At 40.3% G+C, this 18,347-nt stretch overlaps 1 protein-coding gene across 3 annotated transcripts; it reads right to left on the bottom strand.

Moving 5' to 3' along the window:
- Window positions 1–5,345: 5,345 nt before the first annotated feature.
- Window positions 5,346–17,540, bottom strand: FETUB (fetuin B). Of its 3 annotated transcripts, XM_032171852.1 has the most exons (7): window positions 17,316–17,540; window positions 16,859–16,969; window positions 15,446–15,533; window positions 13,097–13,266; window positions 11,874–11,975; window positions 6,678–6,761; window positions 5,346–5,714 (listed from the first exon to the last, which is right to left on the bottom strand). In XM_032171852.1, exons 1-7 carry the CDS (start codon window positions 17,538–17,540, stop codon window positions 5,346–5,348), a joined length of 1,149 nt encoding a protein of 382 aa, XP_032027743.1. The 3 variants fall into 3 exon arrangements, with proteins under 3 accessions (XP_032027743.1, XP_032027744.1, XP_032027746.1); XM_032171853.1 differs by lacking the exon at window positions 16,859–16,969; XM_032171855.1 differs by lacking the exons at window positions 15,446–15,533; window positions 16,859–16,969 and having other exon boundaries at window positions 17,312–17,540.
- Window positions 17,541–18,347: the final 807 nt, after the last annotated feature.

Here is an 18,347-nt window from a genome sequence, read left to right as displayed (position 1 = left end):
AGGAACAGGCCATTTTCATTTCTTTTGTGGTGGAATGTCATCAGTTAAGGCAGGAACTGGCCATCTGGATGTGTACGTGCAGGTCACAGGGGATATGATGGCTTAGCTTAGGCTCAGAGGCCTGACAGTATCTGGGCAGACTGGGCAGGTAGAATCTTCATCTTCATGTTTTCTTTTCTTTTTCTTTCTTTCTTTCTTTCTTTCTTTCTTTCTTTCTTTCTTTCTTTCTTTCTTTCTTTCCTTCCTTCTTTCTTTCTTTCTTCCGACGAAGTCTCGCTTGCTCTGTTGCCCAGGCTGGTGTATAGTGGTGCCATCTTAGCTCACTGCTGCAACCTCCACCTCCCAGGTTCAAGCAATTCTTCTGTCTCAGCCTCCCGAGTACTGGGACTACAGGTGCCCACCACCATGCCTGGCTAAAATTTGTACTCTTAGTAGAGACAAGGTTTCACCATATTGGTCAGGCTGATCTCGAACTCCTGACCTCAGTGATCCACCCACCTCGGCCTCCCATAGTGGTGTGATTATAGGAATGAGCCACCGTGCCCTGCTGTCTTCACATTTTCATTCTGCATTTAGGTTATTTCTGTGTGTCCTGACCATTTTATCAGAAAAAAGAGTTAGCTAAACAGAATTTTTATTCTTTAAACCTTTTTGATTCATAATAGAACACATGCCCTTTGCAAAAAATGTGGAAAATACAAAAAGCATAAAGAAAATTCACCTCTAATTCTACAACCATAAGGAAAACCAACTATTTATAATGTATAATTGCTTCATACACTTTTTGCTAGTTGAATATATGTAATATATATGTTTTGCACCATTAGAATTATTCTGTACATACAGGTGTTTCTTTCCTTCCACTGTAGTTGAGTATGTATTTACTTGTAACCTCTATTTTTTTTCAGGTATTAATAGAAACCATATAAGCTTTACAAATGTTTTTGTGTTTTTATAGGATTTTAAAATTTTGAGTTACTTTAAGTATACAATTTTTAGTCATAAACACAATCCCTGCACAAAGTAAAAAAGCAAACAATATTTTAGAATATTGTAAAATAAAAATTAAGTCTCTTTCCTCCATTCTTCACCTCCCAAACTCTTTCCCAAGAGAAGGCCTTTTAACAATCCCTTGTCATATATGGCTTACATATTGTATTTTCCCTTAAGGTTATACCATGAGGACTTTCTCAGATCATTAAATATTCTTCAGAAAGATTATTTTTGAGATTACATAATATTGGTTGTTATATATGTGTTAATGTATTCAACATTCCCCAATTTTTGGCCATGTATATTGTTACCAATTATTTGTTCTTATAAGTAATGCTACAGTGGACCTCCTTGTAAATCTCTGACGATGTCTTTGAGAATCACTGGACTGGTTGACAGAATTTTATGACATTTAATTTTTTTGTAATAGGAGTCACTTTTTAAAGAAAATGTAGTTTTTATCAGGCTTAATGTATCTATTTTGTTACTTTACTTTAAAAATGGGCTTTAATTTTTAGAGCAGTTTTAGGTTGACAGTACAGCTGAGTGGCGAGTATAGAGTTCCTATGTAGACCCTACATATGCCCCTCACACTCACAGCCTCTCCTGCTATAAACCTCTGAACACTAGCAGCGCATTTGTTACAACTGATGAAATTACATTGACACATAGCTATAACCTAAAGTCCCTGGCTTACATTAGCGTTCATCCTTGATGTCGTACATCTATGGGTTTTGACAAATGTATAATGAAATGTATCCACCATTGTAGTAGCATACAGAATAGTTTCACTGACTAAAAATCCTCTGTGCTCCACATATTCCATCCCTGTCTTCTTGCTAACCACTGGCAACCAGTGATCTTTTTACTGTCGTCATAATTTTGCCTTTTCCAAATGTCATATAGTTGGAACCATACAGTAGTTAATCTTTTCAGATTGGTTTCTTTCACTCAGTAATATGTATTTAAGTTTCCTCCGTGTCTTTTTTATGGCTTGATATTCATATTCCTTTTTAGTGCCAAATAATATTCCATTGTCAGGATTTAGTTATCCACTCACCTGGTGAAGGACAGTTTGTTGCTTCCAAATTTTAGCAATTATGAGCAGATCTGCTGTGAATATCCATGTGTGGGTTTTTGTATGGACATAAGTTTTCAGATCATTTGGGTAAATACCAAGGAGTGTGACTATTGGATCATATGATAAGAGTATGTTAAGTTTTGAAAGTAACTGCCAAACTGTCTTCCAAAGTGGCTGTACCATTTGCATTCCCAGCAGCAATGAATGAGAAGTTCCTTTTGCTCCATATCCTTGCTACCATTTAGTATTGTCAGTGTTCTGGATTTTGGCCATTCTGACAGATATGTAGTGATATCTCGTTGTTAAAATTTGCATTTCTTTGATGACATATGAAGTTCACTGAAGTTCAGCATTTCAGATGTTCACTTAACCAATTTTTTTTTTTTGGTGAGGTTTTAATCTTTTGTCCAATTTTTTTTTTTTAACTTCCATTTTAAGTTAATGAGTACATGTGCACATTTGTTATATAGGTAAACTCATGTCATGGGGGTTTGTAGTACAGATTATTTGTCAGGCAAGTACTAAGCCTACTACCAAACAGTCATTTTCTTCTGATCCTCTCCGTCCTCCCACCCTCCACCCTCAAGTAGGCCCCAGTGTGTGTTGTTTCCCTCTATGTGTCCATGTGTTCTCATTATATAGCTCCCACTTATAAGTGAGAGCATGCGGTATTTGGTTTTCTGTTCCTGCATTAGTTTGCTAAGGATAATAACCTTCAGCTCCATCCATGTTCCTGCGAAAGACACGATCTCATTTTTTAATGTTTTGCCCATTTTTAAATTAGATTGTTCATTTTCCTATTGTTGAATATGTTCATTTTAAACATTCAGCTGAGGTAATCTCAATATTATATAACTAGAAATACTCAGCTCCTGAAATTTTGTCGTAGAAGATTAGTGTTAGCAATTTGCAAACTACTGACGACTTGAACACAAGAGCCTCAGATCAGTAATAAATGCAGCATTTTGCAACTATTGACAAGGATGCAGATTAGCTTGTCTGCATGTAGTCTGCAGAGTTAGAAAAAAAGATCAAGGACTGAAAGCCAGAGAAACAGCATCTAAGAGATGAGCTGGAGAAGAGGAGCTCAAGGTGGGATATGAGGGGGAGTGGTCAGAAAGCTAGAAGAAGAACCTGGAGGATGTGGGTCACAATCTCCTTGAAAAAGTCTGAAGAGCAAGCAAAGTCAGCATTGCCAGATGCTTGAAAGTGTAAGTAAAAGTGAACAGAATTTTTTTTTTTAATTTAAAATAAAAGATTGTTAGAGAACACCAAGTCAGTGGGTTATGGGAAAAGAGAGAGATTCACATTACTGTGACCTAAGGAATGAAGAGGTGGTGGGGAAGTGGCGAGCATGGGAACAATCTAGTTTTTCACGAACTAAGCCACGGAAAGAGAAAGGAGGTGGTAGGTAGAAGGAGAAACAAAGTCTGAGGCCCTTCCCCATCCTTTTACCAGGAGAGAAGGGCCTTATAGAACACCCCTTGGGAAACCCCAGTTGAGGCTCTTAATAGTTTCTCTCTGTTTGCCTTAGGCCCATCCTTTGACTTTCTCTGCCTGGCCTTGTCTCCCAGGCTGACTCCAGGGAACTGAAAAACCCAGCCTCTCCCTGCTGGCTACTTTACCATTGAGTTCAAAGAGCCATTGGGAGGAGGAGATTGGAAGGAAGCAGGAAGGGAGGGAGAGGGGAGGGTGCTTATTCCCTGCTCCTTCCCGCTCCAGCCCCGGTTCTGCAGGGTCTGCATCCCTCCACCAGGGCGGCTCCTGCAGGGTGGCTTCTCCACAGGATAGTTCCAACAGAGCGGGGAAGCCAGCCATTCCTGCTGCCGCTCAGCCTCGGGTGGCAAAGGCTCCCTGCTGCTGCTGCTGTCCAGGTGCCTCAGCATCCCTTGGCCTTCCCTTTGCCTAGGCCACAAGCCTTCACTAAAGCTCCCTTCGCTGAAGTCTTTTTCTTTTTTTGAGACGGAGTCTAGCTCTGTTACCCATGCTGGCGGCGTACAGTGGCATTATTTCAGCTCACTGCAACCTCCACCTCCCAGGTTCAAGCCATTCTCCTGCCTCAGCCTCCCGAGTAGCTGGGATTACAGACATGTACCACCATGCCCAGCTAATTTTTTTATTTTTAGTAGAGACAGGGTTTCACCATTTTGGCCAGGCTGGTCTTGAATTCCTGACCTCCAGTAATCTGCCCACCTCGGCCTTCCAAAGTGCTGGGATTACAGGCATGAGCCAGCGTGCTGGGCCAACTGAAGTCTTTTTAGTTGAGCCACCTGAGTACAATTCTGCTTCTTTCAGACCTTGACCAACAGGATGTAAGACCCCACATGACACCCCCACATAATCAATTCCTTCTTATGAGAAGCAGATAAGAGGAACAGAGTGTGAATACTGTCTACTTCTCTTACGCAAATTATGCTGAGGCCTGTGTGCCTCTTCTAACAGCCTCCGGGAAACAGGACAATAGCTGCATCTGCAAATTCTCTGTCAAAATGTCCGAAGTCCTATCTGCTGTGCATGTGTGCATGTGCGCATATGTATTACTGAATGAGGGGAAATTGGTCCTGCAGTGTTTGAAAGATGGAAAACGTAGACAGCAATTGAATGCTGTGATGGGCCCTCCTCTATCTGTCCTGGAGAAATTGTAACAGTGATGAGAACTGTCACAGTCTGCTGCTCCCACAGTGTCTAGCACAGGCCACATGTGCACTTCTCTTCCATGTGCCTCCAGCTGTAAGTGAATTACACCACTGTTGAGACCTGGAGACTTCCAGACAGATGAAAAGAGGTAGAGGGTTGGAAATGGTATGGACCCTGCACAGCTAATACCTGTCCTGGAATTAAAGGGAATTTAGGGACTGAAACTGTGCTGGGCATTAGTTGCTCATGCCTCCTGGTGTGAGGGAAAGTATCTTTACTCATGCAATGCTTTCATGCTGAGATTTGAGCACATATATACTGCTGAAAAGATAAGTATCTTTATAAGTGAGTGGCTGAAGACATAAGAGAGGCATCTCTCCATGGTATGAGAGTGCTCAGTTTAGGAGGCGATGCAGCCCAGTGTACAAGGCAGTGTACAGGGTAGAGTGCTGCCCAAGCCAAGAGTTCAGTCTTATTATTTCCAATCCCAGTCAACATGCTGAGACCAAGAAGAGTCAAAAAGGCATCCTTCATTAGCCACTCTACGTGTGCACGCTCTGTCTCTGTCCATTGTCCCCATCGCCTCCCATCCCATGTGGCACACCATACCCCTGCAGAAGACTCTGTGTGATTCTCACGGCGGAAGGACAAGAGGGATGGCATTCTGGGCTGGCCCTGGGCACTCAGCAGTGCGTGCTTTTTCTTTGGGGAAAGGCAGGACAACCAGCTTCTCCTCCATAGGCTCCAGGAAGAGGAAGGAAAGATCCAGGGTTTCTCCCTGGGGATTCGTAGTTAGGTCCAGATGCACCGGAAAGGCCTCCTGAGGGCCCTTTTCCTGGGAATTTTTATCATCCAAGTCAGGAAGATATTGGACAGATCCTCTTGGCCCAGCTTTGGAGGGGGACTCTGTGGGGGGTGTGTTTTTCTGCTGGAGTTCTCCCATCTTGGGAAGGTTTGTAGGTTTCTGGTTAACAGTAGAGTTTTCACTTCCAGTGGCTGGAGCCTGGAATGAGAACATTTTTGAATGCAGAGTTCCACAGGGAAAGTCCTCCCATGTCCTAGTACCAGCCTAAGCTGATCTGTGCCTTTCTGTTGGAACATTTCAAAGGGAGACTAGGTAGAGGGATGGGCCTCCTGGTGAAAGGGTTAAAAAACAAAACAGACAAGGGCCAGGGGGAACCAAAACCTGTAGAAGCTTGTCTGTGACAATGTGAGTCTCACAATTTCAGAGCTGAATAATGGCCCAGAGAGGTTCAATGACTCACTCGAAGTCTCCAGCAAGCTATCTTTCTGTTCCCAGTAGTGGAAGCAGCAGGTGCCTTTCCTTGCTTGTTTATTCTGCACCAGGCCTTGTACAGCACCCTTCATTCAGGTCCTTTCACTTGCTTCTCACAGGGATCTGAACGATGCAGTGTTGCAATCCCATTTTATAAATGAGGCAACCAAAACTCAAAACAGGTAAGTATGTGCCTGTTACACAGCTCACAAGTACCAGAGCAAAACTGGATCCCAAGTGTCCTGTTTCAACTGCCTCAAATATACCAGGCACAAATATACCTCAAATGTAAACTACCTCTCAAATATACCAGGCTACCTTATAATAAGTGCACAATAAACACTTCTGGAAAGGGATTGAATATTTTCATGGAAATAACTTCTCCCTGTGGCTTGAGGTAAGGTTTCTTTGGGACACTGGATTTAATGTCTCAGAGGGTTAAATCACATCCAAGCCAGCAGTTCCCTGTTTCTGAATTTGTCTTGCTTATTCTGCAGGACCATATTGTGACTGAAACAAGGCATAACAGGTCTTTGACTAGCTATCCTGTGGGTGTGGCCTCAGCGTAGCCTGCGGAAAGTGGTCAGCAAGGTGGTTGGGAAAATCAGAGGAAGGGGTAAGGTAGTGGCAGGTAACTATCGATAATATGCTCTTCTTCACAGAAAGACAGGCAATTAGATTGAAAAATACCTGTGATTCAAAAAAGTCACAAGTCACAGAGACAAACTTTTCCCAGTGTGTTCGAGTCAGACAACCTTTGCAAAGACCAACAGGCTAAAAGACAGAGAAAATACAATGTTATGTGAGTATTACCAGTGATCACAGATGGAAATCAACTAGCTTTCTACTTGTATAGATACACAGCCAATCAACATTTTTATGCTTCTACTACATAACAGGTAGACTCTGAGTCAATTCTTTCTAGATCACCCCTACCAAGAAATCATCCAAATTAGGCTAAATTACCTCCAATAATGAGAAACTGAGTATTTCTTGAGGAATGAAACTCTGTTTATTAAAAAAAATTCTTTGTGTTGAGTGGAAAGTTATGTCTATACAACTTCTACCTTTTGGCCTTAGTTCTAGCCTTGGGTCAATTAGAAAATGTGTTTTCATCTTTTATGTAGCAGCTCTTTAAGTATGTTCCACCTGAGATTTCTCTTCTCAGACAAAACCACTCTCAGCTCCTTAAATTTCTCTTTACTTAAAAGTGAAGTAGCTTTGTTTCCTTATTACAAATGTAATAGTTAGAATATAGATAAACAAAAGAAAATAAAGACCTGTAAATTGCATGAAATATATTTGTTACCTGCAGTGATTTGATTTCTTTTCTTCCAGTCTTTTTTTCCTATGCATATACATTTTTCTTCTACAAAATAGAGTCATATTATATATATATTACTTTATAACTCTATTTTGTCACTTAACAATATATTGTAAAAATCCTCTTATGGCACTGAATGGTCTTCTAGGGTTTTTAAAATAATGGCTACCTAGTATTCCTCTGTGATGTTTAACAAGCTCTCTTTTGTTGGACAGCTAGATTGAATCTAATTTTTATGTTGTTTAAACATTGAAGCTATATATTTTCATGTATTCCTAGTTACTTCCTTAGGATAAATTCCTAGAAGAGAAATTTTAGAGTCTATACCGTATGTACATTTTCAAGCATAAATAGAATGTTACAATAAAATGTTGCCTCAATTTCTAAAAAAGAGCTCTTAAATATATCCACATAAAATTTACTAAATTTGTCTAAAAATAAACTAAAAATAGAACTACCATTTGATCCAGCAATCCCACAACTGGCTATCTACCCCCCACCCCCGCCAAAAAAGAAACTACTATAAGAAAAAGACAACTGCACTTGTATGTTTATCACAGCACTATTCATAATAGCAAATATGTGAAGCCGATGTTGTGTCCATCAATGGGTGATTAGATTAAACTGTGTGCACACACACACACCATGGAATACCGCTCAGCTATAAAAAAGAATGGTATCATGTCCCTTACATCAACATGGATGGAACTGGAGGCCATTATCCTAAGTGAAATGACTTAGAAACAGAAAGCCAAAAACCACATGTTCTCACTTAAAAGTGGAAGCTAAAGAAAGGGTATACATGGACACAAAGTGGAGTAACAGACACTGAAGACTCCAAAAGTTGGGAGGGTGGTGAGGGATGAAATACCAACCTGAGCTGGGCGCGGTGGCTCACGCCTGTAATCCCAGCACTTTGGGAGACTGAGGCAGGCAGATCACTTGAGGTCAGGAGTTCGAGACCAGCCTGGTCAACATGGTGAAAACTGTCTCTACTAAAAATACAAAAATTAGCCAGGCTAGGTGGCAGGTGCCTGTAGTCCCAGCTACTTGGGAGGCTGAGGTAGGAGAATCGCTTGAATCCAGGAGGTGGACGTTTGCAGTAAGCTGAGATTGCACCACTGCACACCAGCCTGGATGACAGAGTAAGATTCTGTCTCAAAAAAAGAAAAAAGAAAAACCACCCTGAATACAATGTACATTATTTGGGTGATGGATACATTAAAAGCCCAGATTTCACCGCTATGCAATATATTCATGTAAGAAAACTGCACTTGTATCCCTAAATCTACAAAAAGAAAAAAAATGTCTAAACAGATTGCCTAAATATTACTCTGTCACTCAGCTCCAGAGCATATGAAAAAAAGACTAGCAATTCCTTAAAGTGGGAAAATCCATTAAAGTATGAAGTATCTGGGGAAAGGTGCTTCAGCCTTTTCCTTCTGTTCATCACCAAGTCACAAAGAGGAAGGGCTCTCAGAGAACCTTCTGGAGAAACTGCAGGTACTTGCACCAAGGAGATCTGGCCACTCCACCCTAGCTAGGATTTGCTGAGCTACCAAAGTTCATAGGCCTACCTGGTGCTGACACTAGAGTGGATCACAAAGGGAATTTATAAGTGTGCTGAATATGTGAGCCCTAGAGGCTGGGAACACATGTGGCATCCAGATTTAAAAGGGAGAAGTAAAAAGCTATCTCTTTTCGGGTAACATGATCATATAGAAAATCCTAAGAAATCCACTAGCAAACTATTAGAACTAATAAATGAGTTCAAGGTTATAGGACATAAGATCAATATAAAAAATCAATTGTCTTTCTACACACTTTCAATGAACAATCCAAAAATGAAATTAAGAAGACAGTTTCATTACATTAGCATCAAAGAGAACAAAATATTCGAAGAGTAAATTGACCAAAATAAATGAAAGGTTTGTACACTGAAAACTATAAAACTTCGTTGAAAGAAATTAAATGAATTCTAAACAAATGGGAAGATACCACATATTCATGGATTTGAAAACTTAATATTGTTAAGATGACAGTAATTTTGACGTTGATGTACAGATTCAATGCAATCAAATGTATCAAATTTCCAACTGCCTTTTTAAAAATAGAAATTGACAAACTGGTCCTAAAGTCAGCATGAAAATTCAAGGCATCCAGGATACCCAAAGCAATCTTGAACAAGAAGAACAAAATAGGAGGACTTAAATGTTCCAATCTCAAAACTTACTACAAAGCTATATAGTATTCAAGACAGTGTTATATCAGTATAAGCTTAGAAGTGTAGATCAATGGAATAAAATTGAGATTAAAGAAATAAACTCTTACATTTACAGTCAATTGATCTCCAAGAAGTATGCCAAGACAACTACATGGGGGAAAGAATAGACTTTTTAACAAATAGTGCTGGAAAAATTGGATGTTCACATGCAAAAGAATGAAGTTGAACTCCCTGCCTCACACCATGTACAAAAACTCAAAATGTGTAATAGGCCTACATATAGGGGCTTATTTCTTTACTTTCAATTTTATTCCATTGATCTACATATCATTCTTTTTTTTTTTTTTTTTTTTTTTTTCCCAGGCTGGAGTGCAGTGGCGCGATCTCGGCTCCCTGCAAGCTCCGCCTCCTGGGTTCATGCCATTCTCCTGCCTCAGCCTCTCCGAGTAGCTGAGACTACAGGCGCCCACCACCACGCCTGGCTAATTTTTTTTTTTGTATTTTTAGTAGAGACGGGGTTTCACCGTGGTCTCGATCTCCTGACCTCGTGATCCACCCGCCTTGGCCTCCCAAAGTGCTGGGATTACAAGCGTGAGCCACCGCACCCGGCCGATCTGCATATCATTCTTATACCACCAAGACACTGTCTTAAATACTGTAGCTTTGTAGTAAGTTTTGAGTTTGGGAAGTATGTCTTCCTATTTTTTTGTTGTTGTTGTTCAAAATTATTTTGGCATTCTGGATCCCTTGCATTTTTACAGATGTAAATCTTGGTGATTATGGATTAGGGAATGGTTTCTTAGATATGACATTAAAAGCACATTCAAAATAAGAAAAAATATATATAAATAGAACTTCATCAAAATTTAAAACTTCTGTATTTCAAAGAACATTGTCAAGAAAATGAATAGACAACCCAGAGAATGAGAGAAAAATACTTAAAAATATATATCTGATAAGGACATTGTATCCTATGTAAAGACTCTTATTATTCAACAATGAAAAGATAAGCAACTGGATTTTAGGTGGGCAAATGATTTGTGTAGACATTTTTCCAAAGAAAACGTACTAATGGATAATAAACACATTAAAAGATGCTCAACATCATTAGTTATTAGGAAAATGCAAATAAAAATCATGATGAGATACCAATTCATGCCCAGTAGGATGGCTATAACCAAAAGAAAGATCATAATAGGTGTTGGCAAAGATGTGGAGAAATTGAAACCCTCATACATTGCTGATGGGATTGCAAAACTGATGCATTCACAGTGGAAAACAGTATAGCAGTGAAAGGGGTAAACATGGAGCGTTTTTCATTGTTGTTGTTTTTCATATGACAAAAACTCCACTCTGAGGTATATACTCAAGAGAAATGGAAACATATATGTACATAAAAACTTGTACACTTGTTCATAGCAGGAACAACTCAAATGTCTATCAACTGATAGATGGATAAACAATAAACAATATCTATGCAATAAAATATTATTTGCTAAGGAAGAGGTAAAACTGCATCTATTTATAGATGGAGAAGCTTTGAGAACACTATGCTAAGTGAAAGAAGCCAGACACAAAAGACCATATGCTGTATGATTCCATTTATATGAAACGTCCAGAATAGGCAAAGCCATAGAAACAGAAAGTAGGTAAGTGGTTTCCAGGGACTTGGTAAGGTGGCAATGGGGAATGACTGTTAGTGGGCATGAGGTTTCTTTTGAGGCTGATGAAAATAGCCTAAAATAAGAAAGTGGTGATGGTGGCACAACTCTGTGAACATATTAAAAATTACTGAACTGTATACCTTAAACGGATGAATTTTACAATGTATGAATTATTTCTTAATAAAGCTGTTACTGTAAGTAAATGAGAGGAAAAGTATTTTGGTGCATTTTGCCCAGTTGCACTCCAACACATCGTGCCAAGTTAAATTCCCACCAGGTGTGTTTCAGATGGCTTCAAGGCATACTTTCCTTCTTGGATGCCTCTTTGAATGAAGGCCTATTTGACTTTGTCCTTAAAGAGTGGTCCAAGGAATGGAACACCATGCTGTATTACAAACACAACTGGACTGTGTTAGACCAAAGCAGGGCCATTACCCATCACTGAGATGTCTATATTTTACAGCTCTATATAATCACGTTTGCAACTACTGATGAAAATTGCACTTACAATTGAATGCAGTCTGGATCTGTCTAATCTCTAACTAGTCAGATGCTCCTTGAGGGGAAGAAAAGCATCTCATGCCTTATGACACCTCATATGTAATTTATGCTCCACAAACACTTAGAGATGATCTGTGAACACTCAAATTATGAAGACATTCAGGAAAACTCACCACAGAGTCGGAGGACTGAAGTGAACAGCTGCGGGCCTGGGATTTGGTACACGGTGATTCTTTAATTAAGTATTCCACAAAGTAAGAAGGGCCAAACACCCACTGTTATGAGACAAGAGTTGAGACATAAAAATCAAACATTTCTGCCTGGGGAAAAGACCCAGGTTTGGCAGCATTATATCTACAGAAACAATATGTCACCAGAGGCATTGTCAAGGCACATATCTGTTGTTCCGCAAATCCCCACACTGATCAAACTACGTACCATGATTTAGTTATTAAGAAAACATAATCTCACACCTTTCTTCCCTTCTTTAAGATTTGAATGGGCCCTAAACACCTTCTTTTGATTTGTTTATTTTTCCTTATGTAGAATTGACTTTTAGATTTTTCTGCTTATGAAAGAAATATCAGGCCAGGTACAGTGGTTTATGCCTGTAATCCCGGCACTTTGGGAGGCCGAGACAGGTGGATTGTTTTGAGTTCAGGAGTTCGAGACCAGCCTGTGCAATACAGTGAGAACCAGTCTCTACAAAAATAAAAAATTGCCAGGTGTGGTGGTATGCTCCTGGAGTCTCAGCTACTTGAGAGGCTGAGGTAGGAGGACTGCTTGAGTTCACCCTGGGTGACAGAGTGTCTCTGTCTCAAAAAATAGAAAGAAAGAAAGAGAGAGAGAAAGAGAGAAAGAAAGGAGTGTCTCTGTCTCAAAAATAAAAAGAAAGAGAGAGAGAAAGAAAGGAGTGTCTCTGTCTCAAAAAATAAAAGGAAAGAAAGAAATAGAAAGAAGGAAAGAAATCAACATAATCTAAATACAAATGAGCCTTCATTTTCCCTAATCCATACAATTCAACACCCACTCTAGGCCTTAAAATAGAGTAAAAGTTATGTTGTAAAATGGTCCATAATCAGTCACATTTGAGAATACAGCAGTAAGTGGTGAACCTATGGACAATCCCCCAAGGAGACTAAGAGTTCATTTCTCTTCTTGCCTTAAGGTTAGGGAAGCAAAATCAAGCCACCTGCCTCTTGTAGAAATGCCATGGAATCACTTAGAAACTGAAACATGATAGAATGGGCATCAGGTCTATCAAAGAGGGGAAAGTAGAGAAAGGTATTTTGGTTCTAATCAAAATGAGTGCCTTGACATTCTCCTCCCAGCTTAGGAACCTACAGCAACAGTTATGGGACACACTGTGTAACTGGCTTGAGCAGTTTAGCCTTACCTGGCTAGAAGCCCTGGTGACTTTGAAGAGAGAATACTGCTTGGATGTGTTCTCATTGTTGTATTTCGCAAGAGACTCGGTGGCAGCCTCCAGCACTTGTTGATTGGAAGAGTCAGTGGGTATGGAGCTTGGGCAGTCAGGGCACATCATGTAAAACTTTTCTTTTGAAACTGTTGATGCCAATAACATAAGTTTTTAAATATTATTAATTTTCAATAAATCATATGACTGTAAATAGGCAAGGATGGGGCGAGGGAGACATTTTCTGGAATAGAAGTTAGCTGTCAGCAGTGTTTTCCGTAATGACCATGTATTACTTTCACAATTAAAAAAGAGACCAAAGCAAAGCAAAGTTTTTACCTCACACACATTTACTCTGAGAATTTTGTTCAAAGACACGTAATATAGTATATTAAAATAGGACCTTTTCCTCCAACTAGCTCACTATCCTTTCTCATTATTGACTCTGTAAAGTAGACTGTCTTCAGAGGTTGGGATTTTATTACTGCAATATCTTATTTATCTTTCAGTTCCTAACACCGAACATCATATTTGATACATGGGAAGCGCTTAGTAAATGCTTGTAGAATGAATGGATAAGTGAATGGCATAGTAGAAGGCAGAAGTGCACCCTCCTTGGTTAGAAATGCAAGTGAGATCTGTCAAAGGATACAAAATTACAGCTAGATAGGGGGATAAATTCTAGTGTTCTAGACCACTGTAGGATGACTATAGTTAACAATAAGATAAAATTTCAAATAGCTAGAAGAAGGATATTGAATGTTCCCAACACAAGGAAGTGATAAAGGTTTGAGATGATGGATATACTAATAACCGAATCCGATCACAATACAGTATATATATGGAAATATCACTATATATGCCATAAATAGGTACAACTTATTTATCAATAAAAAATAGACTAAATATTTTTTTAAGAAGAAAAATGCAAGTGAGCCAGAAAACAAAATGGGTCAAGTCACTGTGTGACTGGGCAGAATGATCACATTAAGTACAGCCAGATTTCTGTTTGGGAGGAGCTGAGGGCGGTAAGCCTAGTGTGAAAGTCAGGGTACAGAATTTATCTTGAAGCTGCTTTTGCAGAGCAAACACATTGTTTTTAGAAATTCTGTGTTTATCTGCATGCACTTGGGGACTGGTGGAGATAATGTGGGACTTCCAGCCACAGCTTATCACTCCTGAATCATCACCACCTGTCACTTCCTGACCTTCCGTAGCTCTGATACCTATGACTTCCATTTAAGTCCTGAGACTGTTTGCTACTTGCTGTTTTGTGAATCTTGCCTTCACAACCAGGAACCTTAAACTGTGCCTAACAAAATGTTTGCTCGTTTGCCTTGTTATTCAAAGCAACCAGCAGCATTCTTAGCTCCTGGAGCTTATTAGAGATGTAGGATCTCAGGCCCTGACCAAGACCTATGGAATCAGAATCCACACTTGCACAGGATCCACCAGGGGGCGACACACATGTAGTTGTTCGACAGGGGACCAAATTCTGTTTTCCCGCACTGTGGATGCTCTCTTTCCAAAGACTTTCCCTTGAGAAAAGGAAGGTCCCAAATGAATGCATGTGCGTATTTCAAGTGTCATTAAGTTTCAGCCTCATTTCTAGTCCAATTATTTACTTAACAGCATTATTGACACCTTCTACTTGGTGGGAACTGAGGAAGGGTGCAGCAGGAGGAAGAAAGGAGAAACTATTCTACATGATATAAGATATGCGATCCCCAAATCAAGGCAGTGCATTATGTGTTCCCTGAGTAGTCTAGACAAAGTTTTATAGGAATGCAGATTACAAAAGCACCATTCCTTTCTAGAATAGAGAACACTGTGGAAGAAGTGGTGGTGGTCCTTAAAGACTAGGTGTGTTCCAAGGTCAGAGGTCATCAGGGGAGGGCATGATCAGCAGAGGGAGAGGCACAAGCAAGACGCAGAGACTGGAAAGTGCAGTGCATGTTCAGAAAACAGTGTGGCATCCAGTAGAATGGAATGAAGAGTTGGTGTAGTCTGGGAAATAATGGCAGCAATAGCAAGAAAGGAAGCCTGAGGGAACAGTCATAGAAATTATACCATTTATGTTAGACTGAAAATGTAAGATCTGATGCAGCATATAAATGTAGAGGTAATTTAGTAAGATTAATTGTGGGAAGAGGAGCAGTATAGGATGAATTTCAGTAAGGAGGTAAGTACTGGAAATATTAAGAAACTGGCATGAAGAATAAGCAGAAAATAAAAATGAGAGATACCCTATACATTCTTGGCAAAGCCCTGGTTAAGTACTCTTTTCCATCCTTTATTAAAACTAACAAAATCATAGTGATTTCTTACCTGGGCGAAGAGTACAGTTATAAGCAGCTAAATAGAGAACTCTACTTGGGTTGTTCATATAAAATATTGCTTTGCATTGACCATAAACCTGAAACCAACAAATACATTTTATGACATAGCGAATGCAACTATGAGCTTTTAAAATACCTCTAAAATTAAAGTCAGACATTTTAAAGTAATTAGAAACTTAAGATCAAATTCTGTGGTTTTGGCTGGGAGGAACTGCAGTTGATGATCAAACTGTTTAACCTTTTCCTAGGACACAGCTAGAATATGTTTCCCAGCCTCCCCAACAGATGTGACTGTGTATAATTGAGTTCTAACCACAGGAAGGTGAGCAGAAGTGAGGTGTAACCATTTCCAGATCTGGCTCTTAAGGGTCTCCCACGTTCTCACTGTACTCTGTGCTCTTTCTCTGTGCACAGCTTGATGCAGATGAGCAGGTAACCATGGAAGTCATGAGCTGAGGCTGCAGAGTCTAGAGCCAGAGCATGGAATAAACTTGAGTCTCAAATCACCCCTGGAGCAAAGCCCCTATCTAATCAGGAACTTCTACTTTCAACTTTACATGCGTGAGAAATGAAATTCTATCATGTTAGAGTGAGTATACACTTTTTGTGTCTGTGTTTTAGTAGCTAGTGTCACCATAACAAATATAATTCACAACAGGATATTCGCTTTTCAAAATCAAGTTGAGTACAGTTTGACCAATTGGCTACACGATTAGGAAAAATATCTTGATCAAATAGTTTTCTTCTAAACACTTATATCACTATTCTGCACTTACATTGTAAAGTTTTAAATCAATTAATGAAAATCATCCCAGGATAACTAAGAATGAAATGAAATGGATTATCTATTTTCAAGTCTCTTCTATGATCATCTTTAGAAGATTAATTCTGAGGCCCTTTATTATGCTCTGTGGTTTCAGGAAATCCTTACACGGCACCCCTGAGAGCTTTCATACCGCAAGTCATCCATTTTCCTCCCCTCAAACCTGGCACTGGTGTTTATTAAAACAAAGCAAAATAAAACAAATAGACAAACTCTACCTCCATCACTTCTGCAGTCTACATTAACCCCACGTCCAGAATATTCACACCTCAGGTCTTTTTCTCACAATTGAAACACCCGTTCGGAGCCTAACGGAAGGTCTTGGAGATAAAAACTCAACTTGGGGCAACTTTTTCATTCTGTTCTGCGTGACCCCAGCGGGACTTCTCAGAAACCCCTCTCATGAGTTAAACTTTGTTCTGTCTAGAGCATTAGAATAAGCTCATGGGCACCTGCCAAGAGATTATAAAGTGGGCCATTTAAAAGATGGCAGATATTGAGCACCCTTGATCCTGTAGAAAGCGGGCACCTACTTGCTTTCCCTAGGGCCCTTAATGGTTTATAAAAACAAGCACTCACCAATTCAGAAAATATGCTCTTTCCACAGTCTTGCCATGCCTTCTTACTGAGCACATGGCAGTCGGTCTCTAGCACATCCAGTGTGAGATAGAACAGAGATCCCAGGCCATCCTGTAGGAAGGGGTAGAGAAATGCAACACATTTCACAGGAAGCAAAAACCCAGAAAGACAGCACGAAGAAACCCCTGCTTCATGGGAAAGCCAAAGAACGCTTGTGAAGATGCCCCGTAAACCATTAAATCTGACACAAGTGTCAGAGTAGGATCACCGTTAACACTTGTTTTTACTAACAATAAGTGCATTGTCGCTGACCCTGGCAGAGGAGAACGGAGAGTTCTCGGCAGGGCTTCCAATATGGAAAGCACCTGCCAACATGTGTCTCTGGGTTCCCTCACCCCGGCCAGTCTCTCCAGCTTGCCCACATCCCTGCCCCAGAGTGGGGACCATCACTACTCGCCTGTCTGTATTCCTGGGCATCGTTCACTCGGTTGAGTCTCAGTACATAGCCATCCTTTCTGTCTTTGTTAATGTCCCGCAGGGCAAAGCCTGCAGCTGCCACCACATCCGAGTCATGGCAGCCCCGGGAGAGCAGAGCCAAGGGGTTGAGGGCCGGCTGGGGCGGAGACATTGCTCCGCAGCACAGGACTAGGGTGCAGAGTGCCAGGGGAAGGAGCAGACCCATTCTGCGGAGAAAAAGGCCCAGGATGGGTCAGTTTGTGGAGCTGCGGGGACTGGCTGGCTTGTGAGGCTCTTTAAGGCAGACTTGAGCAGTTTTGTTATAACTGGAAGGGGTAACCAAGTTCACCTTGAATTCTGAACTTGGATTTTCCTAAGTCAGTACTTTGGATAGCATTTGCCAATGATTCTAACCTTAGACCCTTGAGCAACCTCATATCCACCTGTACATACAAACGAATTTAAGTTTCCCAACTGTTTCCCAAGAAATCATAACATTTGTTCAAGGCTCTTATGATTAGATTCTGATTTGCAGGTCCCCTCCTGAATAGGAATATGGAGGACTGTCCCATTCTCCCCCTCTCCCCTAGCACCTTTGCTGAGGAGTCTCCTTGGCCACTCTAATAGTTATCTCACATCCCAGTAGTGCTTGGTGAATTTAGACTTCCTGGCTGACACTGTGTGCAAAGCCCTTGTTAGATCAGGGAGGTGGTTGAACCCCACAGTCATCTGCCAGAAGCACAGTTGAGATTCCTTAGGCACTTTGGCCATCTGGGTGGAAAATGTTCTACTTATCATCATTTAAGTTATTTTTAAACAATGACTTTACTTAAGGGGAAAAAGTCAAAGAGATATAAAAAGTTCTCACATCATATTTCAAGCCTATTCTTCCTTTTATGCATATGTATGGAAGCAAACTCATTAAGAGACTAAAACCCCATACTCTTGCTAAAAGAAAGATACTGAAGGGCAGGTGGGTGGCAACAGATTGGTTGGGACTCTTGCCTTCTTTTTTTTTTTTTTAGCTTCTATT

This window comes from Hylobates moloch, unplaced genomic scaffold (genome assembly GCF_009828535.3).
Source record: "Hylobates moloch isolate HMO894 unplaced genomic scaffold, HMol_V3 SCAFFOLD_13, whole genome shotgun sequence".
In the NCBI taxonomy this organism is placed as follows: domain Eukaryota; kingdom Metazoa; phylum Chordata; class Mammalia; order Primates; family Hylobatidae; genus Hylobates; species Hylobates moloch.
This window is presented reverse-complemented; position numbering and strand designations above follow the sequence as displayed.

What these genes read in the sequence shown, in the direction of transcription:
- FETUB (XM_032171852.1), bottom strand. Translation starts at nt 17,540, where the DNA reads ATGGGTCTGCTCCTTCCCCTGGCACTCTGCACCCTAGTCCTGTGCTGC. An exon ending in ATGCCCAGGAATACAGACAG is followed by an intron (nt 16,970 to 17,315) that starts GCGAGTAGTGAT and finishes CCCTTCCTACAG; the next exon opens with GATGGCCTGGGATCTCTGTT. An exon ending in TAACTGTACTCTTCGCCCAG is followed by an intron (nt 13,267 to 15,445) that starts GTAAGAAATCAC and finishes TGGCATCAACAG; the next exon opens with TTTCAAAAGAAAAGTTTTAC.